We start from the raw sequence: 27974 nt of genomic DNA on the forward strand, positions 1-27974 counted from the left end.
GCAGATGTGGGACCAAGAGACACAAGGCACAAAGCTATAGGTTTCTATGACCAAGGACATCATGGTCACTTTATTTCTAAATATTTTCTGGCTTTGATGTGACAAATTTATTCTCTCCAACTGACAAATGAAGCTGTTAGGAGAGAAAAAATACAAATAACCAACATTTTGGCATGACATTCATGCTGAGCAGATCATCTGATTATGTAAATGTATGTTTCAGGTGGGAAGAACTGCAACATGGACTTTAAATAATCTGGGATGGTCCGTATTTTTACTCAGAGCATAACGCACCATTCAGGTTTTTCAGCTTCTACTATCCCAGTAAAAAATGTATTTCTACAAAATTAGTTAACCCTTCTGCAATAATCATTCAAAACACCCTTTTGCTTGGTTTTCATTTTGGTTTTCTTGTATGAATGCTGGTTATATTTTCATCAATGTATTTTTGAGATTCGTCTTTGAATGAATGAATGAATGAATGAATTATCTATCTATCTATCTATCTATCTATCTATCTATCTATCTATCTATCTATCTATCTATCTATCCATCCAACCATCCATCCATCCATCTATCTACCAATCCAGCCATCCATCTATATATATCTATATATCTATAAAAAAGGACTAAGGAGTGATTGATTCCGTAAATAGTTAAATAATAATGAAATTGCCTATCCTTTTAAGATGCAAACAATATAACACTGAATGTACTAATTTCCAAATTATTTTAACATTCTAAAGATTACTGAACCAGTCATTTATTATACTTTTCTTTGAATTATTATGTTTTTATTTAACACCACATTTGCTACTTTTCTGACCTTTAATCAAAATGATTAAATTTGCTTTAGGTCTACTGCTTTTAACAATCATTTCATGAGAGAGCCTTCAACACTTAATTTAACTGTAATTAGATTTCTTATGTTTCAGCACATAGATCTTTTTTTATTTAGGGGACATCGTGTTGCTTAGCAGCGCCCTCTTGTGGATACAATATGCCACTGTTCGCTTAAATACAAATTATCTGATGCTGGACTTCAATTCGTCAGCCATATTGAAACATCCTCTGCTTTCTTCTGCTCAGAAAGTAAATCGTAAGCACAGAATAAACTCCTGATGTCTTCAGATGATTTTAGAGACGTTAGAGAAGAAAAACCCGATCATTCTGGAAACGGAACCAGACAGCACTAGTGTTGGAACGCGGCCGTGCCCTTGTTGCCGTGGTGACGACGTAACCTAGCAGCAGGACGCTGACGTGAGGAGAAGCAACAGAAACCCTGTTGGGCTAATTTTCGCCGTCAAGTTTGTACATTCCTTTACTTTGCCAGTCATTTAACTCGGAGAATTTAACTCAAGAAAATCCCAGGTTTGTCTGAAATAAGCTCACACTGACAGCTTTTAGAATATTCTGCTGTTTGTAACTTGTTTTACTCGTAATTAAGCCACGCTGCTAGCTTCACTTTTAGTAGCCAGAACTACAAAACGTTTAGTTTTAACTCCCTGAATGGCTGTTACATTATTGTTTACCTCTAAACAGTGTTCTTTTTACTTATTAGTATTACTTATTATACCTCTATTATAAGTGTCTGTACTGTAATTTAACATACAAATATCTCTTGTGTCTGATTTGAGCAAAAAAGATTGTTTAAAGGGAGAATATTAGAACATAAATACCCATTAATATTCATGCAAATGTAATGTTTTGACACAAAGATGGAAGCAGCTTAAATTAAATTAGGTTTAAATAATATTTTAGGTTTAATTCATAAGTATTCACAATATCAACAAGTCACATCTTCACATCTATATTCCTGGCCCCTTATAAAATCAACCCCTAAATTATTTACACTATATGTACCTCTAAACAGTGTTCTGTTACTTATTATTACTTACTATACCTCTATTATAAGTGTCTGTACTGTAATTTAACATAAAAATATCTCTTGTGTCTGATTTGAGCAAGAAAGCTTGTTTAATGGGAGAATATTAGAAAATAAATACCTATTAATATTAATGCAAATGTAATGTGATAGAAGCAGCTTAAAATAAATTAGATTAAATAACTATTTTAGGTTTAATTCATAAATATTGACAATATCAACAAGTCACATCCTCACATCTATATTCCTGACCCCTTATAAAATCAACCCCTAAATTATTTACACTATATGTACCTCTAAACAGTGTTCTTTTTACTTATTAGTATTACTTATTATCATACCTCTATTATAAGTGTCTGTAATTTAACATAAAAATATCTCTTGTGTCCGATTTTGAGCAAAAAAGCTTGTTTAAAGGAAGAATATTAGAAAATAAATACCTATTAATATTAATGCAAATGTAATATGATGGAAGCAGCTTAAAATAAGTTAGATTAAATAATTATTTTAGGTTTAATTCATATACATTCACAATATCAACAAGTCACACCTTCACATCTATATTCCTGGCCCCTTATAAAATCAACCCCTAAATTATTTACACTATATGTACCTATAAACAGTGTTCTTTTTACTTATTATTATTACTTATTATACCTCTATTATAAGTGTCTGTTCTGTAATTTAACATAAAAATGTCTCTTGTGTCTGATTTGAGCAAAAAAGCTTGTTTAATGGGAGAATATTAGAAAATAAATACCTATTAGTATTAATGCAAATGTAATGTGATGGAAGCAGCTTAAAATAAATTAGATTAAATAGATATTTTAGGTTTAATTCATATATATTCACAATATCAACAAGTCACATCTTCACATCTATATTCCTGGCCCCTTATAAAATCAACCCATAAATTATTTACACTATATGTACCTCTAAAGAGTGTTCTTTTTACTTATTATTATTACTTATTATACCTCTATTATAAGTGTCTGTACTGTAATTTAACATCAAAATGTCTCTTGTGTCTGATGTGAGCAAGAAAGCTTGTTTAATGGGAGAATATTAGAAAATAAATACCTATTAATATTAATGCAAATGTAATGTGATGGAAGCAGCTTAAAATAAATTAGATTAAATAATTATTGTAGGTTTAAATCAAATATATTCACAATATCAGCAAGTCACATCTTCACATCTATATTCCTGGCCCCTTATAAAATCAACCCCTAAATTATTTACACTATATGTACAATATCCAAACACCCAGTTCCGTCACTAATAAACAAGTAAATAAAAATAAACACAAATATTTGATCTGTTTTGCAGTTTTCAGGACTAGTTAAATAAAATACAACTGAGGAATTCCCTCAAAACACTTGGGAAATAGAATTAAAAACAGAATAAAATGTCGGCTTACTCACCCGTTAGGTTAATATTTACAGTTTTCATTCAGGTCTGCAGGTAAGAAGACTCAGTTTCAGGCTGGTCCAGCTGAAAAAACCAGGCTCTGCTTGTAAACGTTGGTGTTTTATGTGTCTGCAGGATGAAGCAGAAAGAGTCGGCGGAGTCCTTCAGGAACGAGCCGGTGTCGGATCCATCGATCCTGTCCAGGAAGGAAATAGCCCTGTGGGTCCACACTGACGGTTCCCCGTGAAATCACAACAGGCTCGCTGCTCTGCCGCCCTCAGACAAAACGTATCCATAAATTTATTAATTATGCAGGTTAAAAGTTGTGGTGGGTATATATCTACTTTACGTCTGGGCATTTGATCTCAGCTCAGTGTCGCTCTTGTTCTGCAGGCCTCGCGTTTATTCCTGGTACTTAAAATGATAAAATTATTCTTTTTTTGTTGTGATAAACAGATTTATGAGTTTTAGACAAATAAACGCCCAGGAAGTAAAATCTAACAACAAAGGAGACGACAGAAGGTCTCTGAGGCTTTACAGCTGTGCCCTAAAACAACAAGAAAAACAGAAAATTAATACAGAGAAATGTTCCTAATTCACTGATTGATCCTAGAAAAACTGTCCTTGGTGGAAACAGACATGCGATTTAATTCCATAATCTACAATAAGTTATTTTAAAGGTGTGTAAATTGGCCTGTAACTGCACACGCACTGCTCTCTTCTGATGGTTTAGTTGACGAAACACCAAAAACAAAAAAAGCACGAGCTCTCACATCAGCTTGTCCTCCATCTTTCTTTCATAATTATTGTCTGCCAAAGGAAAAATAAATACATTTGAATATGTTCAAGCTATTTCTCGACTTTTCTGGTAAAAATTCACAAATAGCTTGTTTTTGTCATGATATAAATTTGTTGTTTATTTAAAACTGCGGGTTTTAAAGACGTGGATAAACTGCTGCAGGAGAGGAAATCTGTGGTCAAGCTGCCCGTGTCTCTGAACGTTTGGACCAGAACCCTTTTTTTTTTAATTCAGCATAGATCATGTAGAAAAATATCTAGTTTGAATTAAAACAAACTCATAAATCCTGAGCTTTGTTCTGCTGTTCCTCACCTGAAGGGCAGGAAATCCCAGTCAGACTTTTTCCTCTAACCAGAACCATGAATAGACAACCAGACTGTTGTTTGCTGCCCTCTGCTGCCAGGAAAGAAAGTAGCCCCCTAGATTCACCGCTTCAGTTTTAATTAGTTTTATTTGTCTTGCGCCACTTCAAAGACATTCCCTCTAGACATTTACAAGGCCCAAGTGTCTGTAATATCAATTATATGGAAAGAGTTTGGGTTCAAATTCAGTTCAAATCAAACAAATTCATCTCCAAACAATCTAGTCAGATTACTCACAGCTCAATAAAAGTCGTTACAGTTAAATTCAGATCATGATGTAACACCGTTTAATACAAAGTTATCTTTCCAAGGACGCCCTGAACAGAATCATCGAACCAGGCGTACTTTCTATAAGAACTATGTTGCTGAAGATTCTCAGTCATCCGGGTCAGGATCAATCCAAACAAAGGTTAAAAATTAACACAACTGGACTTTCTCAATTCAAAATGTGTGGATGGGAAGCCAAACGTCTTCAGTCTCAGAACAGACGTCCAGTTGTTTTGTTTTTTTAACTCTTTTTTTGGATTAAGCTCAGGTTTTACCCAGAGATGAAGGCGGCAGTAGCTCCGACCAAGAAAAAGACCTGACTAGATGCTGAGGCACCAACACTTTTTATGAGCAAGAGCAAAACACAAGAGGTAAAGGCAGTAAAAACTCTGTCAACGACTCCTTCCATCGAACAGACGAGATTACACAAAGTTATGAGCTGCAGCAGATTCTGTAAGGGCTCGGCCCAGGAATAAGATCCAGCAGCGAACCTGGAGAACTTTCCACGGACCGAAAAAGAGTTCACAGAAATAATGGCAACAGGTTTTTACTGTTTCTAGAATGCATGAAGTCAGATCTCAGAACTCTTTGACATTTTCCTCCGTTTCAGGTACAGGAACTGTCCGAAGCAGTACGTCTGCGTGGAGATGCTCCAGGACGGTTACCACGGGTACGCCCACATCGCTCCGCTGTTACACCCGTTTGTCTCGTCCGTGTCGGCCAACCTGACTGTGTCTGGCTTCCAGGGCGTTCTCAGAGCTCTTCTCTCTGCTGCGCTCGGATCAGGACCAGAGGACCCAGGCCCTGCCCGGGTCGGCCCGGCTGCAGGCCCCGCCTCTGGAGGACCAGCGGGACAAACTGGAGACCATCCGGCTGCACCTGAGCCTGGCCGAGAAGGCAGAGAGGGAAGGTACTGGCGGGGACTTCCCAGATTTCACAGATTTAGTTTAGTTTTCAGCAGTCAGGGAAGAGAAGGGGCTGGAAGAGTCCTGCCAGCTGTAGTCTGAGTCCTGGAGGTGTGTTTTGCGTGCAGGCGCCTGGACAGCCGTGTGTGAGGAACGCCTGCGTTTAGGGCGCTACTTCTCCAGCCATCGGGACTTCAGGCTCAGCTTTCACTTCTACCACAGCTGCGCCGACAGAGAGCGCGGAGGACGGTCCAGGCCGGCCACAGAGGCCAGGCTCCACCTGGCGGAGTTGTACCGGCAGCACGGTAGGCATCCCGCACAGACGCTGACATGCGGGGGGGGGAAACCCCTGATGTGGCGGGTTACGTTGTGTCCCACAGGGGATCCGGAGGAGGCGAGGCAGCAGGCGGAGATGGGTCTGAAGCAGGCGGAGCAAGGAGGCTGGCTGGACTCGGACGGTCGGCCCCTGAGGCTCTGGGCCTGCAGGGAAATGGCGAAAAGCTGCAGTCTGCTGGGGGAAGCCTTCCACGCAGAGAAAGACTTCGACACGGCCAAGAAGCTGCTGCAGTACGGCTCCAAAATGGCCTTGGAAGGTAGGCGGGCTGTAAAGAGGCGTCCTGACACGGCTCCAGAGATTCTGGTGTAAAAGTGATTCTGGAGACGGTGAACTAAAGTATCACAGGTTTTATTCTAAGTAGACGTCGACCGCTGCAGCTTTTAAACATCGGTCTGACCGATACCCGATATGTGCTGCCGATTATCTTTGGGGAGGGGCTGATTGTTGTTTTTGTTTTTCTCTTCCTCCATTTACATCATAAAAGTGACACAAACAGTAACAACTTTTACTCAAGTCTAAAAACCTGAACCAGCTAATATTAACGACCAGACCGCAGTTTGAGTGGCGTGCAGAAAAATCGTCTCTAAACATAGTGATTGATCATTATTCGCCGGCTGGAGACCAGACGTGGGTCTGGTCCAGAACCACAACCAGAGACAGCGAGACAGGGACAGACTTCCAAAGGCCAGGTTGGCTGAATTAGACATTTAGACAGTAAAAGCTTGTTGTCGGCGCCTAGTTTGACAACGTTACCGGCCGCTCTCTGCCAGGGAGGCAGTGGCGATGTTCACGTTTCACACGACGCCAAGGCGCGGCTGCAGAACGCGCTAACGAACCGGCGAAAACATGCACATGTCGGCCGATACCGATACAGGAAGAAAAAAACACCGCAACTATCAGCTAGGGCTGCACGATATAGAGAAGAAGCATATCAATAAAATAGAAATCATATCGATCGATATCGACAATTATCAACAAATTCAGAACAAATATTTTAAGTGCAGCTCTGGCCATTTTATGCTGTTGCTCAGCGACCTATTTTTAGATACAGAAAACAAACATTTAACTCGAACTCAACCCTTTATTCAACCAACTTACGAGACGTAGGAGTCTGCTAATGTCTTATTACTTTAAGAAACAAGCAAAAAATCCGTTTTGGTCACCAACTCTTTGTCGTGAAAATGTTTGAAGAAGCCGTGTTGTCACACCGCTGTGGCTTCGCTTTAAGTGTTACCTACCTACTCAGACTTATCTACCGTAACTACCTGAATAAGACGCACACAGAAAACCTGTTGACACGACGAGGAAGCAGCAACAACCGGCGATTGATGGCAGCAGTTGTCGCCAGAGGAGACGGCGTAGGGATTAGAGGGCAATCGCCCGCCATCGTTTGAAACCTGCTTGTTTTTTTTACCCTTTTTCTGACATCAAGGAGTGTGAAACATTTAAAATTGACTAAAAGAGGAGAAGCCTATTGAGAAGCAAAACACTTTTTTTCATGGGTCTGAAGTTGTTCTGGTCTGTTTCAGGTGAGGACAGGTGTGTGGAGGGGGAGGTGCTCTTCAAGCAAGGACTGAGCTTACAGAGTTTAGGGGATCACGGCGCAGCCAGACAGGTACAGAGTTCCCCTGAAGCTCACAGAACCTTTAGTCACTGACGGGAATGTTAGCATCACGTTAGCATCAGTTCAGCATCACGTCAGCATCACGTTAGCATCACGTCAGCATCAATTTAGCATCACTTTGGCATCATTTTAGCATCACGTCAGTATCACGTCAGCATCACGTTAGCATCCCGTTAGCATCAGTTTAGCATCACGTCAGCATCACGTTAGCATCACGTCAACATCAATTTAGCATCACTTTGGCATCATTTTAGCATCACGTCAGTATCACGTCAGCATCACGTTAGCATCACGTCAGCATCAATTTAGCATCACTTTGGCATCATTTTAGCATCACGTTAGCATCACGTCAGCATCACGTAAGCATCACGTCAGCATCACGTCAGCATCACGTAAGCATCACGTCAGCATCACGTTAGCATCACTTTAGCATCACGTCAGCATCACGTAAGCATCACGTCAGCATCACGTAAGCATCACGTCAGCATCACGTAAGCATCACGTCAGCATCACGTAAGCATCACGTCAGCATCACGTCAGCATCACTTTAGCATCACGTTAGCATCACGTCAGCATCAGTTTAGTATAACGTTAGCATCAGTTTAGCATCAGTTTAGCATCACGTTAGCATCACTTTAGCATCACGTCAGCATCACTTTAGCATCACGTTAGCATCACGTCAGTATCGCGTCAGCATCAGTTTAGTATCACGTTAGCATCACGTTAGAATCAGTTTAGCATCACGTTAGCATCACGTCAGCGTCACGTTAGCATCACATCAGCGTCACGTTAGCATCACATCAGAATCACGTTAGCATCACGTTAGCATCAGTTTAGTATCACGTTAGCATCACGTTAGCATCACGTTAGCATCACGTCAGCATCACGTCAGCGTCATGTTAGCATCACATCAGCATCATGTTAGCATCACATTAGCATCATCCAGCAGAACAAAAACACCCCGCTCGGCGCCGTTCGGCCTCTTCACAAACGTCGTCAGTGAAGGAGAGAGTCGAGTTGACTTTATGTGTAACGCAGTCTGTGTCTCCAGGCCTTCAGCACCTGCCTGCAGATCTTCAGCGAGCTGCAAGACGTCAACGCGCTGGTGAGGAACTACAAGGCCATGGCCAAGTCCTTGGAGAGGTACCAGCACCGCCGCGCTCCGTCCCTGTGGGTTCTAGTCCCGCAGGACAGCAAACTCTCTGCTCACAAACCCAACTAGTGGTGAAGCATGGCGGCGTCACGCTGTGGGGGTGGAGTGATGCTCACTTCTCAAACGCCTGTCAGTTTGGACCCAAAAGCCTTCTGGTAGAAAGTTCAGGAGGAGGAAAACGGAAAGTATGTGTGTCAGGGTGCGCAGAATCAGTCTTCCAGGTTGTTTCACCAACCGGACGTTTTGTTGGTCAGCCTGTAAAGAATGAAGCGCATCCTGTTGCCTGGAGACGCGGTTTGTTAATGACTTCTTTAGTAGGAAAAGACTCCTGAGGCAGAAACTGCACTTTAACACGTTTAATCGAAACAACCCAGGGGTATATCGTTACGTCAGCTTAATCTCTAACAAGACGAACGGTTTTCGCCGCGTTTCCCGCTGACTCGTCCGTCTCTGTCTGCTTTGTCTTGGTGACAGCGAAGGCAACGTCCAGGAGGCTCTGTGGCTGCTGGAGGAGGCGGCCAACACCTGCCGGAGCAGCGGGCTGCGGGGCGAGCTGGCGGACGTCTGCCTGCACCTGGGCAACATCTACTGCCACCTGGTGCCCAACGCGGGGATCACACCCTCAGCAAGTTAAACCCGCTAGTTACCCCACCGATTGTGATTCAAACCGTCTCCCTCCGCAGGGTCAGCCGAAGAGAGCCTGCGAGTACTTCCTGCAGGGCTACAAAGCCGCCTGCAGCACAGGGGACGTAACTCTGCTGCAGAAAGCGCAGGTGAGTCTTTTTTTTTTTTTTTTTTTTACTGTTGGCTGGATAATCGGCATTATTCCGAAGAAACTATTAAAAAAGAGCCTTCATCTTGAAAAAAAACAACAACCAACCAAAGACACACATGATTACGCTAAAACACACACACCGCCTCTACTGTGCTTTCATCCCTCACTCTGCTGCTTTCTGTGTTAGCTGTATTGTCAGAAAGGTCCGACCACAGACCTCAAGCTGTAGCTTTCTTCATGTACAGCACTATGAATGTCTTGTTAATGAGAAGTGCTATAAGAATAAACTTAGGAAATACAAACCCCTCACTAAATAAATCTATGAGCCCCACCTGGTTAAAGTTACAGTCTGATTTCCTCTTTTTACCCGTCAGTGTTTTGGTTTTTGACCGTCTGTCTGAATGCTTGTTCCTTCTAAAATCAAAAACAGGCATTTATTCAACTTTATTTATTATTATATCTTTATTCCTCAATGTAGTAACGGCGCTAATGTTCACAAATCATGCTTCAAAGAGCCTGCATTTAGTGCACAATACGCGAGCCTTTATCTTTACACGTTCTTAATGGCCCAAGAATTGTAAAAAAATAAATAATTAAATAGCGGCAATTTGTCCAGATGGGATTCATCACTCGACCGATAACTGGTACAAAACACATTAGTGCATAAGATGATGATTCTTAGAGCTAAAGCTTAATATTTTTGAGCCAAAATCTCCTTATTGTTAAAAAAGCTCCAGGAATAAGTGTAGCATTTTTAAATCAGAACAATGTGTAGGATTGTTGTAGAAGGTTTTTATGGTGTTGTTATGTTTTATATCTTTGCTATGAGGAAAGATTTTGGTATTTTAGTGTCAAGTCTGCACAAAAAGCTCAGAGATGTTCTTTGCATCGTCGTCGCCGGCGAGTCAAACCAGGACAGAGAAATGCTTCATCCTCCTCAGGGCGTCTTAAAGCTGCTGTGAAGCCAACTTTGCTTCTGTCGCGTCCTTCAGGTGAAGCTCGGCGTTACGTGCGCACACGTTTACGTCGGACAGTACAGCGGCGACATGCAGGCGGCCTCCTCGACCTCCGTGAAGCGACTGGTGAGCTGGAAGGAGACCAGAGGACTCCAGGACCTCTTTCCAGACTTGGCAGAGTGAAATCCTGCGGCCTCGCCAAATGAAAACATCAACTTCTCAGCATTTGTCTGTCCGTTAAAAGGTTTTACTGTATTTCACATTTATAAAACTATTTAAAACCATTTGATTTCATTTATAAGCAGCTTACACCGTCCTTATTGAGGCTAGACATATTTCATATTACTAAAGATTATTCATATTATTTGATTTCATAATATTTTTCATCATTTAAATAATAACATGGTAAACTGCTAATAAAGATAGAAATTCTATAATAGATTGTGTTTTAATTTAACATTATTGTTGTTGTATTTTTACTTTGAATTAGTTTTGTTTTTAAATAAAATATTTTAAATGTGTCTTTTATTTGATTTCATATTTAAAATACTTGGTAGGGACTTGCTTGCATTCATGCTCATCAAGTACATCCAGCAATTCATCTTCGCTCACAGAATCAAAGGGAGTCCTTTAAACTACCGATAGCCGATGGTTTGGCAAGTGTGGCTAATTTCATGGCCACAAATTAATATTTTGTGGGAAAAAATGTGTATTTAGTGGTAACAAATTAGTATTTCATAGTAACAGATTTTAATTTGTTTCAGAGTAACAAATTAGCATTTTGTGCGAACAAATTAGTATTCCGTACACATGCTGCATCTCTTTTTTTTTTTCCATGTCAGTTCTGGGGCTCCATACATTTAAAGTAATAATAAACATTTCTTAAACATTTTATTTTGTGTTATTTGAAATACAGGACATTTTTCAGTTTAGTAAATAAAAATGAAACGGTTTATTTCATTTTAAAATTATTTTATATTATCATTGAATTTGTTTTTAAAATATATTTCTTCAATACATTCACCTTAACTTACGTTCTAGGGCATTATTATAACTGTATTTATTATCATTTTATTTTCATCAGTATTGCTATTTATTTATTTTTACGTATGTTATAAGTTGTTTTTTTTTACTTTGTATTAATTTAATTTTAAAGTAATTTAAACATTTCTATTATTTGATTTCATGTTATTTAAAATACAGGATATTTTTCAGTTTAGTAAATAAAAATTTATTTCATTTTAAAATTATTCTTTTATATTATCACTAAATTTGTTTTTAAAATATATTTCTTCAATACATTCACCTTAACTTACGTTCTAGGGCATTATTATAACTGTATTTATTATCATTTTATTTTCATCAGTATCGCTATTTATTTATTTTTACGTATGTTATAAGTTGTTTTTTTTACTTTGTATTAATTTCATTTTAAAGTAATTTAAACATTTCTATTTGATTTCGTGTTATTTAAAATACAGGATATTTTTCAGTTTAGTAAATAAAAATGTATTTCATTTTAAAATTATTCTTTTATATTATCACTAAATTTGTTTTTAAAATATATTTCTTCAATACATTAACTTTAACTTACGTTCTAGGACATTATTATAACTGTATTTATTATCATTTTATTTTCATCAGTATTGCTATTTATTTATTTTTACGTATGTTATAAGTTGTTTTTTTTTACTTTGTATTAATTTCATTTTAAAGTAATTTAAACATTTCTATTATTTGATTTCGTGTTATTTAAAATACAGGACATTTTTCAGTTTAGTAAATAAAAATAAATGATTTATTTAATTTAAAAATTGTTCTTTTATATTATCACTGAATTTGTTTTTAACATATATTTCTTCAATACATTCACCTTAACTTATGTTCTAGGTCATTATTATAGCTGTATTTATTATAATTTTATTTTGATCGGTATCGCTGTTTTTTTTTTACATATGTTATAATTATTTATTTTTTTACTTTGTGTCAATTTGATTATAAAGTAATTAAGCATTTTTCCATTATTTTATTTTGTGTTATTTAAAATACAGGATATTTTTCAGTTTACTAATATTTTTTTTTAAATAAATATATTTTGAAATGGTTTCTCCTCCAAATGCGTTTAGAACATTATTGTATCTTTTTTTAGTATATTACGGTAAATTATTACCTTGCGCCGCTCTCCCAGTCGTTACGGTGGCGCCGCGGACCACGTGTCCGGAAGAAGTTCCCCCTGATCCGCTGGTGTTGTCTGACAGAACTCCCCGAAGGGAAAAGAAGCGGCAGGTCGCAGAAACTCGAGGCCGGCCGCAGCGACAGGAGGGCCGGCGGGGTGGCCGGAGGCTGAGCCCCTGCAGCGGAACCATGGGCCTCCTGGCGAGGCTGCGGAAGGAGTGGTTCATCATCGGGATAGTGCTGGTCATCCTGTCCGCCAAACTGCAGCCCAGCGTCGGCGTTAGAGGAGGTGAGGCTCGGGAGTTCCGACCACGCAAGTTCGGGATAAGTCTGCAGGCGTTTAACTTGAAATGTTAATAAAGTGAGATGAAAACTGAATTAAGTACCGATTAAACCAAGAGTTTGTTTCCTCATACCTGGGATCCTAGTGACACGTTGCATTCAGTGGAAATGTAAACACACCTCCCAGCCCTGAAAAAAATAAATACTTTTTTAATTAGAAAATCACTCTGACTGAATCTGAAGCCACTTTAATTTAATAGTTGATATTGTGTCAGAGGTTTTATCACAGCAACAGTGAAACAAAGACTGATAAATAAGCAATATAACCTGTAATTCAGCCTCACCTGTAGATAAGATAACCTGCCTGCTACTGTGCTGCCTTCAGGTGCGCCTCGGAAAGAAAGCCACGCTTCCATTTAGAACACCTAGAAATGTGTATTTTAACATTTTCTGACACCTAAAGTATTATTAACAAGTGTTTTACGGACAAACAGACCATAAGCTGAATGTAGTCTGCAAACACAACTCCCTGACGTAGAATAATAAAGTAAGCAGCCAAAGTATTCAAACTCCTTTCGTTTTTTTTTTTCTACGGAGCCCCCTAGGGGACATTTTTATCTTATTTTGCGTTCTCTGGCAATAACCTAATAAAGTGTTTCTGCTACAATAAATGGTTGTCAGGTTAGTCCATGTGTGTCAATATCTAGTTGGTGAAATATCTGAAGTTTTGTATCCTTGCTTTAGGACACAAATGCACCACAAACATATGTGGAAAAAGCAAAATGGGTCAAACATGGACTTTCCATCTCTTTCCATCCCTTCTAAGACAAATATAAACTTTCCATAAGAATTGAAGAAAGGATAAAATAAATTCAAACTATTTGAACTATTTTTTGAGTTATTTTCACCTGGTAATAAAGTCGTCTGACAGTTTTGATCTTGTCTTTCTGGTGTTGGTAGTCTGGCTAATAAAAAGGGCCGTTTTAATGCGCCGTCCCATCACAAAATTACAAAAACAAACAGGAACGCGCTGCTAATAGATCGATTTTCAATCCAAGGTCTTTACCAAAGAGTTGAGAATGTAAAAACACGTTTTCACTGAGGCTCTTTAAAGGTATCTGCAAATTTTAAATTGAACCTTTTGTAGCAGAAAGACTTTAAGTAATCAATATGCTGCATGAACTGTATACTAGATTATTGTGATAGGACGTAAAATAAAATACATGTCTCCTATGAATTTTTTTTATTTTTTGTGCATTTTGTCTCATTACAACCAAAGATTATAATACTTTCCAGTAGGATTGAACCAGCTCAAAGAGCTTTATTATGAAAAGGATTAAATAAAACAGTTTGCGATTCAATTTTAATCATGTAATCATTTTTTAACTTTTTGTAAAAATAAAAATCAGAAAGTTGGGCATCCACGTGCGTCGGACACCCCTTTGTTCTGATCCCCCTGAATAAAACCGACTCCAACCTGCTGCCTTCAGTGGTCACGTACGGGAATCGGTCCATCAACCCTCCTGTGCAGCACAGGAACAACACGGTGGTTAATTTTAGTCGCTTTGAAGCAGGAAAATGTTGAATCTTTGCTCTGCTTTGACACCAGCAGACGGACGAGGCTTTGTGTGAAACTACCAGGTGTGTTCTCTTAGGGCTGGACGATATAATCAATAACGATATTTATCAATCAGTATACATGTGGTTCAATATAAAAAAAAAACAGGGTCAATATAAGAACAGTGCATTCTAGCCTATCAGTCATTGCATCCTCCCAACCAATCACAAACCCAGGAAAGCTCCATCAGCCTTCACAGAGTTCAGAGAACACGTGTCCTTTTTTTCTTTTTTAACACTTACAGTTTTTGATCAAAAGTTGGTTGAATAAAGGGTTGTGTTTGAATCCATTTATTTAAAAAGAGGTCATTAAGCAACAGCATAAAATGGCTAGGGCTGCTCTTAAAATGTATATTTTGATAATTATCGATATCGATCAATATGATTTCTATTTTATCGATATGCTTTTTTTCTATATCGTCCAGCCCTAACGTTCTCTGATGCTCGTTATGGAGTTAACGAACTCATCTCTGCTGGATTTCTCTATTTCTTTATTGTTTGCCTACCTAGTTTATCATTTATTTGTTTGTTTTTAAGATGCAGTAGAAACTATGACAGAGTTTTTACACAGAAGGAGCAAAATCCTTTTTTATGCTTGTAGAATTACATTTTATAAAGAGTTGATGGAAATGTCAGGACGAATGTTATTCAGAGCACATTTTAGTGCATAATTGAGCGTTTAACGATGTCGTTCAGGTTATATTCAGGTTGTATTCAGGTATATTCAGGTATATTCAGGTATATTATATAACCCAGGTTTCCTGTTTCTGCCCGGCAGGTCCGTTAAAGCCTGAGGTCACCGTCGCCTACGTCGCCGTGTCCCTCATCTTCTTCAACAGCGGCCTGTCCCTGAAAACAGAGGTGAGCGGTTTGCAGAGGATGGCTGTGGTGCCTTCAGGCGCGGCTCAGAAAAACCTCCGCTGACGTCGCCTGTTTCTCTGTCTGTGTGCTCCTCCAGGAGCTGAGGAGCGCGCTGCTCCACGTCCGCCTCCACCTCTTGGTGCAGTCCTTCACGCTGGTCTTCTTCCCCCTCGCCGTCTGGCTGCTGCTGCAGCTCCTGGCGCTGACCGCCATCGACCAGTGGCTGCTCAAAGGGTACGCCGTGCCACGCCAGAACGGGGCCGTCTGTTCCACTCCCGGCCCGACGCTACCTGGGGGGGGGGGGGGGCACAAAGAGCCTCAGTGCTGGTTAATACAGCCGCTCCTCTGTGGGCTGGTCTGTTGCTTTAGGAGCCAGGATGGAGGAATGAAGGCCAAACGTTTACTTTGGGGCCTCAGCGGTAGGAACGCGGCGTCTGAGTCTCTGTGGGAGATCGTAGAGAAGATGGCGGCCGCGACTTTTTTTACAAAGATTGAAGACGTTTCACTTCCCATCTAGAAAGTTTTCTCAGTTCAAACGTCTGGAGTAGTGTGGAGTTCTAAGCTTTATATTATTGCCCAAAAAGGCCTTTTTATGGCTTAGATAACATGCAGATTAACCAGAAATGGTCCAGCCCTTAGCAATGGGGAGTCGTTACACTGCAAAAAGGGAACTAAAAGTAAGTAAAATTTTCTTGAAATCAGTGTATTTTTCCTTGATTTAAGCAGCTAAATAAGACTATTTGTCAATGGAATGAGTATTCTTACCCCTAAAATAAGGTTATTAGCTATTCTGCACTTGAAATAAGATGGTGGAGATGAATTGCTATTATTTTAAGTGCAAATATCTTATTCCATTGACAAATAGTCTTATTTAGCTGCTGAAATCAAGGAAAAATACTCTAATTTCAAGGAAATTTTACTTATTTGTAGTTCCCTTTTTGCAGTGTAAGGTCATTGATGGTCTGGTTTACAGGAGAGATGTTGTGATTCTGCATGGAGGAGAGGATTGAGGTGAAAATGGGAAGGAATCAAATTTATAGCTCAGTTGTAAGTTTTTGAGAGTTGAAACCTGAGTCGTCCTCCTCCTCTGCATTCAGCGCTTTGCTAAATCCTCATCGTTTTTTTTTCTCGGGATGCAGCGACAGGAAAATGTTCGGCCGATATGGAGGTTCCATGTTAATGTTGCTGTCATGGCTGATAACCGATATTTTCCAAACCCTTTTTGACACCAAATCAACCAAATCACTGTCGAATGTTTACCCTGCTTCAATTAAACGCCTCACAATCCTACGCTGCATCACCATCAGGGTCACATGACCAAGCTATTACCGCACGGCCAACCTCTTCCTTCCCGAAACTTCAATCCAATCCACTTTATTTATATAGCACGGTTTAAACAAACACAAGGTTTCCAAAGTGCTGCACAAAGAGATAAAATAAATAAAAATAAGTAAAAGCGCTGCCCGCTCAGAATAAAAATATGCATGTATATACATTAAATCAACGCTCTACGTGGTGTCAAAAGCCAAAGAAAAGAGGTGTGTCTTAAGAAGAGTTTTAAAATGAGAGAGAAGTTGCCTGTCTAATGTGCAGTGGCAACTCCGTACACAAAGCAACAGTAAGATGGAAATAAACTACCAACATTGGCCTTTAGCGGCGTTAACGCCGACTTATCGTGCTTCCAGTTTATTAGGGGTGCAACGATACGTCGATTTAATGATTAACCATCCAGTTATATCGATGCAAAGTGAAAATATCGATCATATCGCCAATTTTAAGATACGCGTTTAATTTGAAATCCAGACATGAGACTTTAGTGAAAAGGTGATTTTTTTATTATTATTATTATTAGCTTCACACCTGGACAGACGGACGTGTTCCCCCAGAACTGGATGCAGAACAACCGTCAACATCAATTGTCACATTTCCGACTGTAGATCTGAGCTTTGACTAGGCCACTCTGAACACGCGCTGATCTAAGCCGTTCCTTCGTAGCGTCGCCTCTGGGTTTAGCGCCGTTGTTTGGCTGGAAGGTGACCCTCAGCCCAGGTCTCAGGTCCCCTCAGCATAACGCTGCCACCACCGTGCTTCACCGTGGGACGTTTGCGTTAAGGGTTCACTCCTTCTACTACATGCTAGCTGCGTCCCCTTCGTGAAACCAGGACAAGCGCTCAGGTAGAAGACGGCTGGACGTCCTCTCTCGGCTCCTGAAGGCGTTTGGCCTCTGGTGGTAGGACTACAGCCCGTCGGCCATGTTCAGAACTGAAGAAGCCTTGTGGAGGAGAGAGGCAGCGCCTTCAGGAAACCAGAGAAGAAGTGCGGCTGTCTTCTACTTCTTCTACAGTTTTCTCTCCTCCGTCGTAATAAAAGCCCATTTACACTACACTTTTTTAACCGAGCCGAGACCAGTCTGAGCTTGGATCAGTTAACCAAGCCAAGAAGACCGTTTACACATCACGCTATCCCGGTTCCTTTATTGCTCCTCACCTCCTAGTGACGATCTGCGGTACTGCTGCTGTCTGGGATTGAAGGCGGAAGCAGCAAAACAAAACGGCGGTACCCGTAACATTTAGGATGTTACGGTTGATATTGTGATATTTCGGTGAATTTACTTGAGAAAGTGGGCTTTTTGGGACGTGGATGAGACAAACAAACGTCTAATAAGGATTTACAGACGCAGGAAACAACGACAGACACTGAGGTTCATCACACTGCTAAGCAGAGTCATCTCTGGAAACCATGTGGCACGGTAAGGAAGCTAGTATTATTATGAATGTCTTAAATTTGTCTGAATGGAGTGTGAATCGGGACGTGCAGCCAGACACGCCGGAAAACCCGCGGACAGTCAGCTGACTGTAAGAGGATGACGCGGTCTGCTCATGCGCTCTTTATCAGAAAACCGGGATAAATAAACCAGGCTGAGACCTACTAGGGGACTGGTCTGCATTTAGCGCGGTCCGGTTATGTTTAGCTCGGTTCAGTCTGCTGACCGTTTACACACCAGAGTTATCTCGGTTACCGAGCTCGGACTGGTCTCGACTCGGTTAAAAAAGTGTAAACGGGCCTTAAGAGTCTCCGTCGTGCAGATATGAAGATGTTCCTCCTCACCTTCATCACCCTGTTGTTGTTCCCTAGGTTACAGACGGTGAGCTGCATGCCCCCCCCGGTCTCATCCGCCGTCATTCTCACCAAAGCTGTGGGAGGCAACGAGGTGACGCTCGCACAATCGCACACGCTTTGACCCCACAGATGATTGGTGAGTCTGCCCGCTGGTTGTCCCCCCCCCACACCCCTGCTGACTCGTTGCTCTCTGTCCCCTTCAGGCAGCCGCCATCTTCAACTCGGCGTTCGGGAGCTTCCTGGTAAGCGGAGGCCCGGTTCTGGGGGGGGGCTCTGAGCCGCGGCGGGGCTCTGATGTTTTCTGTTTGTCTTGCAGGGCATCGTGGTGACGCCGTTGCTGCTGCTGCTCTTCGTAAGTCACACGTGGAATCTGAGTTATGGACAGGAACATCTGTTTGATCGTAAAAAAAACTGCCTCTGAATAAAGCTTTGGGGACGTTGGGGCCAAAATTTTTAAATAGAACAAAATGCACTGCAAAAACGGAACTAAAAATAAGTAAAATGTTCTTAAAATGAGTGTATCTGTCCTTGATTTGAGCAGGTATATAAGATGATCTGCCAATGGAATAAGATTTTTACACTTATAATAGGAACAATTCATCTCCATCATCTTATTCCAAGTGCAAGATATCTTATCTTATTTTAGGGGTCAAAATACTCATTCCATTGGCAGATAATATTATTTACCTGCTCAAATTAAGGACAAAAACACAAATATTAAGAACATTTTACTTATTTTTACTTTGCAGTGTGATGAGCAGAAAATAAAATCTTTTTACAATGGGACATGTTAGGTGCCATTAATAACCGTGTTTTTGCATTTTCTCTTTAATTTCATATTAAACGGGCCAGTGTCTAATGTGTTTAATGAAAGGCTGACCCAAACCAAGCATAAGAATTAGCAAACTGGATGCCTTACACTTCCAGTTATTATACAAAAGCTTATGTTTTATTACGATATTTTAATATTATATTACTTTTGTATTCTGAAAAATGTCCACATAACCAGTTGGTAATTTTAGTTAAATAATATTATTTTGTCCCCTGAGAAGCAATTTTTGGCGCACAAGGCAAAACGTTAGCACACCCCTGATCTAGCAGGTTTGTGAGCTCTACTGAAAACCAAACCCTTCTGTCTGGGAGAAATATTTTAATAAATTACTTGTAAATGTTGAATTAATTAATTCATTTAGTTTATTTATATAACTCCAATTCATCCTTTCTATTGTGGATGGATGGATGGATGGATGGATGGTTAATGGATTAATGATGGATGGATGGATGGATGGATGGATGGATGGTTAATGGATTAATGATGGATGGATGGATGGATGGATGGATGGATGGATGGATGGTTAATGGATTAATGATGGATGGATGGACGGATGGATGGATGGATGAACAGATGGATGGACGGACGGACGGACGGACGGACGGATGGATGGATGGATAAAGGATGGATGGATGGATGGATGGATGGATGGTTAATGGATTAATGATGGATGGATGGATGGATGGTTAATGGATTAATGATGGATGGATGGATGGATGGATGGATGGTTAATGGATTAATGATGGATGGATGGATGGATGGATGGTTAATGGATTAATGATGGATGGATGGACGGATGGATGGATGGATGGATGGATGGATGAACAGATGGACGGACGGACGGATGGATGGATGGATAAAGGATGGATGGATGGATGGATGGATGGATGGTTAATGGATTAATGATGGATGGACGGATGGATGGATGGATTGTTAATAGATGGATGGATGGATTGTTAATAGATAGATGGATGGATTGTTAATGGATAGATGGATGGATTGTTAATGGATGGATGGATGGATGGATGGATGGATGGATTGTTAATAGATGGATGGATGGATTGTTAATGGATGGATGGATGGATGGATGGACTGTTAATAGATGGATGGATGGATTGTTAATGGATGGATGGATGGATGGATGGATTATTAATGGATGGATGGATGGATTGTTAATAGATGGATGGATGGATGGATTGTTAATAGATGGATGGATGGATGGATTGTTAATAGATGGATGGATGGATTGTTAATAGATGGATGGATGGATACGTAGGCAGATTACAGCAGCATATCAATAGCAAATAAAAAAAACAAAGTATCAGTAAATGTTGAAAAGATCTACACACATTCAGATCTGACAGTAATACTGTATAACCAGCCACTAGCTAGCTATTGCTAATGCTAATGCTCTGTCCTGTCTCCTCCCCCCAGGACTCCATCTTAAAGTCACTGAACCAACAGCTAGAATATGAAAACTAGACGTTACACCTCTGCTGTAAATAGACGCTGAGCTTATTTTGCTGATAACCTCCCGTTTCTCTGCAGAGACTTCACTGTTAGCATAACTAGCTTTAGTCTGTCTCATTAACGCCCCTGTTCCTCCTCCTCCTCCTCCTCCAGCTGGGCTCTTCGTCCTCCGTCCCCTTCACCTCCATCTTCTCTCAGCTCTTCATGACGGTGGTCGTTCCGCTGATCCTGGGTCAGGTAGGAAGCCGTTTCTGTGGACCAGGCCTCCCGTCAGCCTCGCTCTGTTAACGTTTTTTTTGTGGACCAGTTCTCCCGTCAGCCTCTGAGTTCTCTGTTAACGTTTTTTTTGTTCTGGGTCCGCATGCAGGTGTGCCGCGGTTTCCTCAGGGAGTTTCTGGACCGCCGGAAGCCTCCGTTCGGCGCCATCAGCAGCGCCGTCCTGCTCATGATCATCTACACCACCTTCTGCGACACCTTCAGCAACCCGAACATCGAGCTGGACCCCACCAGCCTGCTGCTGGTCGTCCTCATCAGTCAGTATTCAGGCTCTGAGCAGGACCTCCTGACATAATAGCTCTTAAGAAGCCTCTGACTGTCTGTAATTCCTGTTGGTATCCCTGCCAAAGGCCCATTAAATATTCTTCCCATGTGTGTAATGTCACGTCTCACTGAAAAAAGGGAACTAAAAGTAAGAAAATTTCTTGAAATTTGTGTATTATTCCATGATTTGTCAATGGAAAAAGATTTTTGCACTTATATATATTAAGAACAATTCATCTCCATGATCTTATTTCAAGTGCAGGATATCTAATTATCTTATTTTAGGGGTAAAAATACTCATTACATTGGCAAATAGTCTTATCTAGCTGCTCAAATCAAGGGAAAAAACTAATTTCAAGAACATTTTACTTACTTTTTAGTTCCTTTTTTGCAGTGCGCCCCTCCACCTCCACAGCTCTCTATCCGTCTCTGTTGGGAGGAGAGAGTAGCTGGACTACACTGCCCTGTTTCTAACGTGAGGCCAAAATAAACGTAACTTTTATATTGAATTAACTTACTAGGTTTATTGTTGTCAGGCTGCCTTACATGAATACTCTTCTAATTTAGACATTACAGTCAGGCAGTCTTGTAGACAGCTCAGGGGTCCTATCAGGTGGTGACACAGTGTACCGTAATGCTCCTAATATCCACTGAGTGGAGCGGCTTTGTTGCTAACTAAAGTCGTACTTTTTTTGAGCTCATTGTACTAGATAAAATCAGTCAGTAAGCACAACAGTGATCATAGATAAGGAAAATCATCAATTTTGGAGAAGATTGAAGGATTTTTGGTGCGCTTTATAGTCCAAAAAATACGGTAAATTAATCTTTCGTTGTAGCAGCAAAATTTCATAGTGAAAACTTTAGAAGAATCCAACCTTTAAAAGTAATAATAATTAAAAAATTATCTGTGTAGAATGAACAATTGAGACCCAGACATCACTTTTCAACCTGACTTCAACAGAATAATAAAAAATAAAGTAAATTAGGGCTGGATGATAATTCAGTAACGACATGTATCTATCGATAGACGTGTGGCTCGATGGGAAATAAAAACAGTTCAATAGAATCAATAAAAAGTTCACTAGAAGAACACTTTTCCTTCCTTTTTAATTCTAGCCTCTTATGCAGGTTTATGTTATTATAGTCTTCACATCCTCCTAGCCAATCACAGATCCAGAAACGCTCCATCTCCTTTAAAGAGCTCATAGAGAATACTGTCTTATTTTAAAACCTGCAGTTTAGGTAAAAACTTGGTTAAATAAAGGGTTGGTGTTTGTTTTCTGGATCTAAAAATGGGGCATTAAGCAACAGCATAAAATCTATGTTTTGGATTTATTAATTCTCGATATCGGTCAATATTTCTATTTTTTATAATATAGAGCTGATAATGTCAGTGACTAAAAGGCTTTATTGTGTCCTCTGCAGTTTTCTCCATCCAGGTCAGCTTCATGCTGCTCACATTCGCCTTCTCCACCAGGTCAGTCTCCTCTTCCTCTCGTAGCTTTACTCGTTTCTCTCGCCTCTGTTCTGTGCAGCAGCTTCAGAAACCGTCCAGGTCGCAGGAAATGAGAAGGACGGGTTCTCATCTTCGCTGTAACTCCAGAAACGAGCACTTTCTGATCCCTGCACCCGGACGAGAAAACAATGCTACGTTGTTTTATCAGGATCATGTCATTACGGTGGACCGTTCCACATCTAATCTTAAAGGGCGTTCAGATTTAATCATAAAAGCCTTTTTGCAACATTGTTGAGGGAGTTTCTCACAGGTTCTGTTAATTAAATGAAAATAAAAGGTGTATTTATTCAAATAAAGCTGCTTGTAACACCAGGCAGACCTTCAGAAAGCTTTGACCTGTTGGTGAAGATGACAGGAAACTGCCTGCTTGGGAGGAAAATCTGAATAAAAAAATGATGATTTTACATGAAGTGCTGCAGCCATCCAGCCAGCAGGGGGCAGCAGAGAGGGTCTAACTCGTTCTGTCGCTGGTTTTCCCTGCAGGTCCGGATCAGGATTCAGTCCAGCCGACACGGTGGCCATCGTGTTCTGCTCCACGCACAAGTCTCTGACTCTGGGTAGGACTCTTAGAGAGACCCCTGATTATCTCTGCCAGCCTGGTAACCACAGCCCTGCTGCACATTAGGGGCTTTAACGTCATGCGTATCCAGGGGCAGGGTTTTTTCATGGGGACACTGAAAGAATAATTAAACCAGGAAAAACTGGGCAAAGTTTAATTGTTTAATGTATTAAGTGAACACAAAGAGCCACTTGTGGCCTAAAAACTGTGATCCGGTCTCCATACGAATGAAGCTAATAGTGAAACACATTATCGTATTTTTCATACTATAAGTCACACTTTATTTAATAGTTTGGCCGATCCTGCGTCTTACAGTCAGGTGCGACTTATATATCAAATTTAAAATTATAATTTATTATGACCAGCATGAACCAAGGAGTAAACATTACCGTCTATGGCCAAAAGAGGGCGCTCTTTATGTTGCTCTCAAATATCCACGTTGTACTGTTAGCTTAGCATGTAGCATCGTTACGCTCACGGTCTAATTTAGGTGTAAGTTTGACCACTTTCAGCGTAACGAGCCGCTGATTGTGGAAGCCGCCGTGTAATCTAATAAATTGCCTTACTAGACTAAATGTCAGTTTTTAGTCTTGGATTGTGTGCAATAAATGTCAAAATATATGCGACTTATAGTCAAAAAATACGGTAATTTTAAGATTATTATTAAAATAAAAATGTAAAGTTAAAAATTAAATGGGGCCAAAGGACCAAAAGGTAAAAAAATTAGTTGGGGCCAAGAGACCTAACAGTTAAATTTTCTGTTCCAGCACACATGATCATAAGAAACTGATTCAGTAACAGGGGCCCTGACCTGTTCTACAGGGGCACGGGCCCCTGTTGGCCCCCCGGCTAGAACCGCCCATGTTCCTGTGCCGTCATATTTTTTTGGATTTTATTTGATGAACCGACACAAATTGTCGCAGCCTCCATTAATCTGATCAACTCCAGCGCCTCCTTCAGATCAGTGAACAAAGTCCAGTGGAATAAGATCTTTGCCCTTTAAAATAGGAACCAATCATCTCCACCATCCTGTTTCAAGTGCAGTTTATCTAATTATCTTATTTTAGGGGTAAAAATACTAATTCCTATTGGCAGATAATCTTATTTACCTGCTCAAATCAAGGACAAATACACTAATTATAAGAACATTTTGCTTAATTTTAGCTCCCTTTTTGCAGTGCAGGCAAGACGCTATCAGTGCATTGGTTGATTTGACCGCACTGCAAAAACGGAACTAAAAATAAGTAATTTTTTCTTGAAATGAGTGTATTTGTCCTTGATTTGAGCAGGTAAATAAGATTATTTGCCAATGGAATAAGATGTTTGCACTTAAAATAGGAACAACTCATCTCCATCACCTAATTTCAAGTGCATTATATCTAATTATCTTATTTTAGGGGTAAAAATACTCACTCCATTGGCAGATAATCTTATTTACCTGCTCAAATCATGGACAAATAGGCTCATTTTCAGAAAATTTTATTTATTTTTAGTTCTGTTTTTGCAGTGCAAGACGTGCGTCAACGGTGAGACACAGACGGATATAACAACAATAAAACATTGTTCAGACAATGAATAAATAAAACGGATATAAGTTATTTGTTTTTACTGTGCGACCAGATACGAAATGGGGACCGCTGATATAGGGAACCCAGGTAGCGTGTGGAAGGTCGTCAGGTGAGACCTTAAACGCATCATCCTGGTGGGAAGTGGGCGGAGCTAAAAACAGGGACGCCCTGGAAGGGAAACCTGCAGAAGAGCTGAAGCTGGGCTGAGAGGGTTTTTGATCCAGGCATAATGTGTTAGAATGGCCTAGTCAAAGTCTAGATCCAAATGTGCAGTCTGAGCTCCGGAGGTGCAGAGCTGCTGCAGGCAGAACGACACAAGAGACGTTGAAGGGTGAAACCCTGAAGGGGCGTGAATACTAAAGCAGGCGGTTCTGACCGGACAGCTCGGTCCAGTTTAAAAGTCCATTTCTGACACGGCGGCGCTCGTTGTCCCTCCTCTCCAGGCATCCCCATGCTGAAGATTGTCTTCGAGGGCTACGAGCACCTGTCGCTGATCTCGGTGCCGCTGCTCATCTACCACCCGGCCCAGATCCTGCTGGGCTCCGTCCTGGTGCCGACGATCCGGAGCTGGATGACGAGCCGCCAGAAGGTAAGCCCGCGCAGAGTCAACCCTCTGGAGGCTGCGTTCCACTACTAAGCTGCTGACCTTGTGTCCTCCCTGACAGTCTAGTCTCCTCTTGAAATAGGGCCGCATTCCAACACTTCTGCACGCTCCGAGTGAGTAGAGACTGACGGCGGACGGCTAATCCTCAGCTGTCGCTTCCCGTCGTAGTGATATCTTCCAGTTTTGATTATGGGACGATCCCAGACTGTGTCCTCCGCAGGCTGCCGTCTACCTCACACTTCCTCCCGTCAGCAGGGGGCGCCATTTAGTCGTTAAACCGGTCAGAAAAACTGCTTTGGTTCATTTTTAAAGCAAAAATAAAGCTGTAACATTAGCAATGTTACCTGCTCACACTGAGCTATATAATATTTTCAGCAAAATATTTCAGCACATGACTTTCTCAGTACTTGATAGTTTTAGAACATAACATAAAAGTATATGGCATTTGACATTTTAAAAGTTTTAAGCCCCCCCTGAACATGAGAAAATCCTCGTTATGCGATGCTGTAGCGCACATATTCCCTAGTTACTGGGGGAAAATAGGGAGTACCAATATGGCGGCTGGTGGCTTCAAAGCGACTCGTTCTCACAGCGGGCGATTAGCACTCCAGTGTATAATATAGCTCAGTGCCTGCTCACGTCTCAGGGTTTTAACCGTTGGGTCAGAATATTACAGAATAATCCTTCATTTGTCCCTGAGTGTGAAAATTAGGACAATTATCTCTGCAGCAAAGGCTACACATTACAGGCAATGCTGTACAAATGAGGCCAAATATTACAATAAGGAAAATTAATATACGAATACATAAATTATGTAAGGGATAATGCCTGAGGAGGTGTCCTTTATCAGAGATTAATGGACGCCACGAAGACGTGAACCGTCCAACGTTTCCACAAAGTCCATTAATCTCTGATAATGACACCGTGAAGGGCTTTATGGAGCTTATATCATGGCCGCTTACGAAATAAATCAATATTCAGTCAATTATTAATACTTTTTCACCGTTAAAATCATAAGTTTTCCTCTTGCCGTCACTGGCTAACGTTTGAGCTACCGCAATAATTCAGAACAATCAGGAACTTGACAATGACCACAACTTCTTAAAACAATATAAATATTAAACACACTTAACCTATAACACTTTTAACTTTTAACAGACACCCAGCAGCCAATCAGAATCGAGTATTCACCCAGACCGTGGTATAAAGAAATGTTAAACTAAAAGATTGAATAAAAAAAAGACTCATAAGAGAAAAATTAATCAGACGTCGTGTACAGAAGCAACAGTGTTTAAAACCTGAATCCATCTTTATCCGTTCTGGATCGGCTACTCGGGTCGATCTCCAGTTGTTTTATTATCCAAAGTGGGTCCAGTTGTAATCCGGTGCTGGTTCTGGGTTGTTACTGGAACATTGACTGAATTTATGTAGAGCTTGATCAAGCAAAATATTTGAGTTTGACCAAAAAAAAAGAGCAAAAACAGAAAACTTTAAATGGGTAATTTTTTTCTATATGTTTATTTTCATGGGGCTGTTTGTCACAATGAGAGTTTACTTCCTCAGAGTTGTCGTAAATGAGCGGTAACAGTATGGTGTAGGAGCGCCCCCTGCTGGTTGTGGCACAGATTTCGCCTGCTGAGGTCACTGCTGCAGAAATTAGCAGCGTGCTCTAATTGAGCTGCTTAATTGAGCCATGTGTATTATAAGCCGCTGTGGTGCCGCTCTGTTTGGTGGTGGGACATTTGTGTTTGCACCTCTGCTTCACTTCCTTCTTCCTCCTTTTTATCAAACTATGTCAATGAAAACACAATTAATTCACATCAATGTTTGTTTGTTTTTTTGTCACCAAAGTAAAGAATTTTGAGCAGTCTTTGTGTTTTAACACGTTTTCTTTGTTTGTTAGGGGCTCAAACTATCAAACCTGCAGCCTGTGTGACGGGGCTCCGGGCGGCGGAAGGATACGGTTGTCAGAAAGTGCCTTTTTACGACCAACAACTAGGACCTCATCGTGGCACAGCGGGATCCAGTGCTTGCCTTGATAGCCTGTTTATATTTTCTACAATAACAAAAAAAAAGTCAAGTTTGCATCATTTATATTGTTTTGTATTTAAATGAAATGTGTTTTATTTTTTATATCTTCAACACTGAAAAAAAAAAACTATTCTGGGGAAAAAGAGGACTATTTTAAGAAACCAAATGGGTGGGGGGGTTTCCGGGACCAGTCTTTTCTTATTATTTTTTCTACTTTGGTTCTTCCAGCTGTCAGAATTTCTAAAGGTTTTTGTTCAACTTAATGCTGGATTGTGATATCTAATATAGAAATTAACAACAACAACTTGGCTTCTTGTCCATTTTTT

General features: G+C 40.5%; 2 protein-coding genes and 1 long non-coding RNA gene across 8 annotated transcripts; 2 read left to right on the plus strand and 1 right to left on the minus strand.

The window, feature by feature from the left end:
• Nucleotides 1-1199: 1199 nt before the first annotated feature.
• On the plus strand, nucleotides 1200-12813 carry ttc29 (tetratricopeptide repeat domain 29). 4 transcript variants are annotated; one of them, XR_004932595.1, is made up of 12 exons: nucleotides 1236-1371; nucleotides 3431-3514; nucleotides 5334-5393; nucleotides 5470-5633; nucleotides 5757-5933; nucleotides 6009-6221; nucleotides 7495-7580; nucleotides 8641-8732; nucleotides 9217-9340; nucleotides 9426-9515; nucleotides 10510-10717; nucleotides 12732-12813. XR_004932595.1 is itself a non-coding variant. In XM_021313260.2 (11 exons), the coding sequence occupies exons 2-11, from the start codon at nucleotides 3432-3434 to the stop codon at nucleotides 10654-10656; spliced, it is 1236 nt and encodes a 411-aa protein (XP_021168935.2). In that variant the 5' UTR covers nucleotides 1200-1307; nucleotide 3431; the 3' UTR covers nucleotides 10657-10904. The 4 variants fall into 4 exon arrangements, 3 of the variants coding, with proteins under 3 accessions (XP_021168935.2, XP_012712466.2, XP_021168934.2); XM_021313260.2 differs by lacking the exon at nucleotides 12732-12813 and having other exon boundaries at nucleotides 1200-1307; nucleotides 10510-10904; XM_012857012.3 differs by lacking the exon at nucleotides 12732-12813 and having other exon boundaries at nucleotides 1235-1371; nucleotides 3428-3514; nucleotides 10510-10904.
• LOC110367428 lies at nucleotides 12622-13370 on the minus strand. The gene is made up of 3 exons (XR_002427455.2): nucleotides 13275-13370; nucleotides 13065-13119; nucleotides 12622-12978 (listed from the first exon to the last, which is right to left on the minus strand). It is a non-coding gene; the product is annotated as an uncharacterized LOC110367428 (long non-coding RNA).
• Nucleotides 12672-27952, plus strand: slc10a7 (solute carrier family 10 member 7). Of its 3 annotated transcripts, XM_036146726.1 has the most exons (12): nucleotides 12673-12937; nucleotides 15326-15408; nucleotides 15506-15642; nucleotides 18544-18619; nucleotides 18732-18770; nucleotides 18845-18880; nucleotides 20984-21067; nucleotides 21198-21363; nucleotides 22796-22847; nucleotides 23370-23443; nucleotides 25457-25602; nucleotides 27521-27952. In XM_036146726.1, exons 1-12 carry the CDS (start codon nucleotides 12838-12840, stop codon nucleotides 27551-27553), a joined length of 1026 nt encoding a protein of 341 aa, XP_036002619.1. In that variant the 5' UTR covers nucleotides 12673-12837; the 3' UTR covers nucleotides 27554-27952. The 3 variants fall into 3 exon arrangements, 2 of the variants coding, with proteins under 2 accessions (XP_036002620.1, XP_036002619.1); XM_036146727.1 differs by lacking the exons at nucleotides 22796-22847; nucleotides 23370-23443; nucleotides 25457-25602; nucleotides 27521-27952 and adding an exon at nucleotides 22906-23155 and having other exon boundaries at nucleotides 12672-12937; XR_004932596.1 differs by lacking the exons at nucleotides 20984-21067; nucleotides 21198-21363; nucleotides 22796-22847; ... (1 more) ...; nucleotides 25457-25602; nucleotides 27521-27952 and having other exon boundaries at nucleotides 12808-12937; nucleotides 18544-18664; nucleotides 18845-18859.
• Nucleotides 27953-27974: the final 22 nt, after the last annotated feature.

Source organism: Fundulus heteroclitus, chromosome 14 (assembly GCF_011125445.2).
Source record: "Fundulus heteroclitus isolate FHET01 chromosome 14, MU-UCD_Fhet_4.1, whole genome shotgun sequence".
Lineage (NCBI taxonomy): Eukaryota > Metazoa > Chordata > Actinopteri > Cyprinodontiformes > Fundulidae > Fundulus > Fundulus heteroclitus.

What these genes read in the sequence shown, in the direction of transcription:
- ttc29 (XM_021313260.2), top strand. Translation starts at nt 3,432, where the DNA reads ATGAAGCAGAAAGAGTCGGCGGAGTCCTTCAGGAACGAGCCGGTGTCG. An exon ending in CGAGAAGGCAGAGAGGGAAG is followed by an intron (nt 5,634 to 5,756) that starts GTACTGGCGGGG and finishes TTTTGCGTGCAG; the next exon opens with GCGCCTGGACAGCCGTGTGT. An exon ending in CTCCAAAATGGCCTTGGAAG is followed by an intron (nt 6,222 to 7,494) that starts GTAGGCGGGCTG and finishes GGTCTGTTTCAG; the next exon opens with GTGAGGACAGGTGTGTGGAG.
- slc10a7 (XM_036146726.1), top strand. Translation starts at nt 12,838, where the DNA reads ATGGGCCTCCTGGCGAGGCTGCGGAAGGAGTGGTTCATCATCGGGATA. An exon ending in CAGCGTCGGCGTTAGAGGAG is followed by an intron (nt 12,938 to 15,325) that starts GTGAGGCTCGGG and finishes TCTGCCCGGCAG; the next exon opens with GTCCGTTAAAGCCTGAGGTC. An exon ending in GGATGACGAGCCGCCAGAAG is followed by an intron (nt 25,603 to 27,520) that starts GTAAGCCCGCGC and finishes TTTGTTTGTTAG; the next exon opens with GGGCTCAAACTATCAAACCT.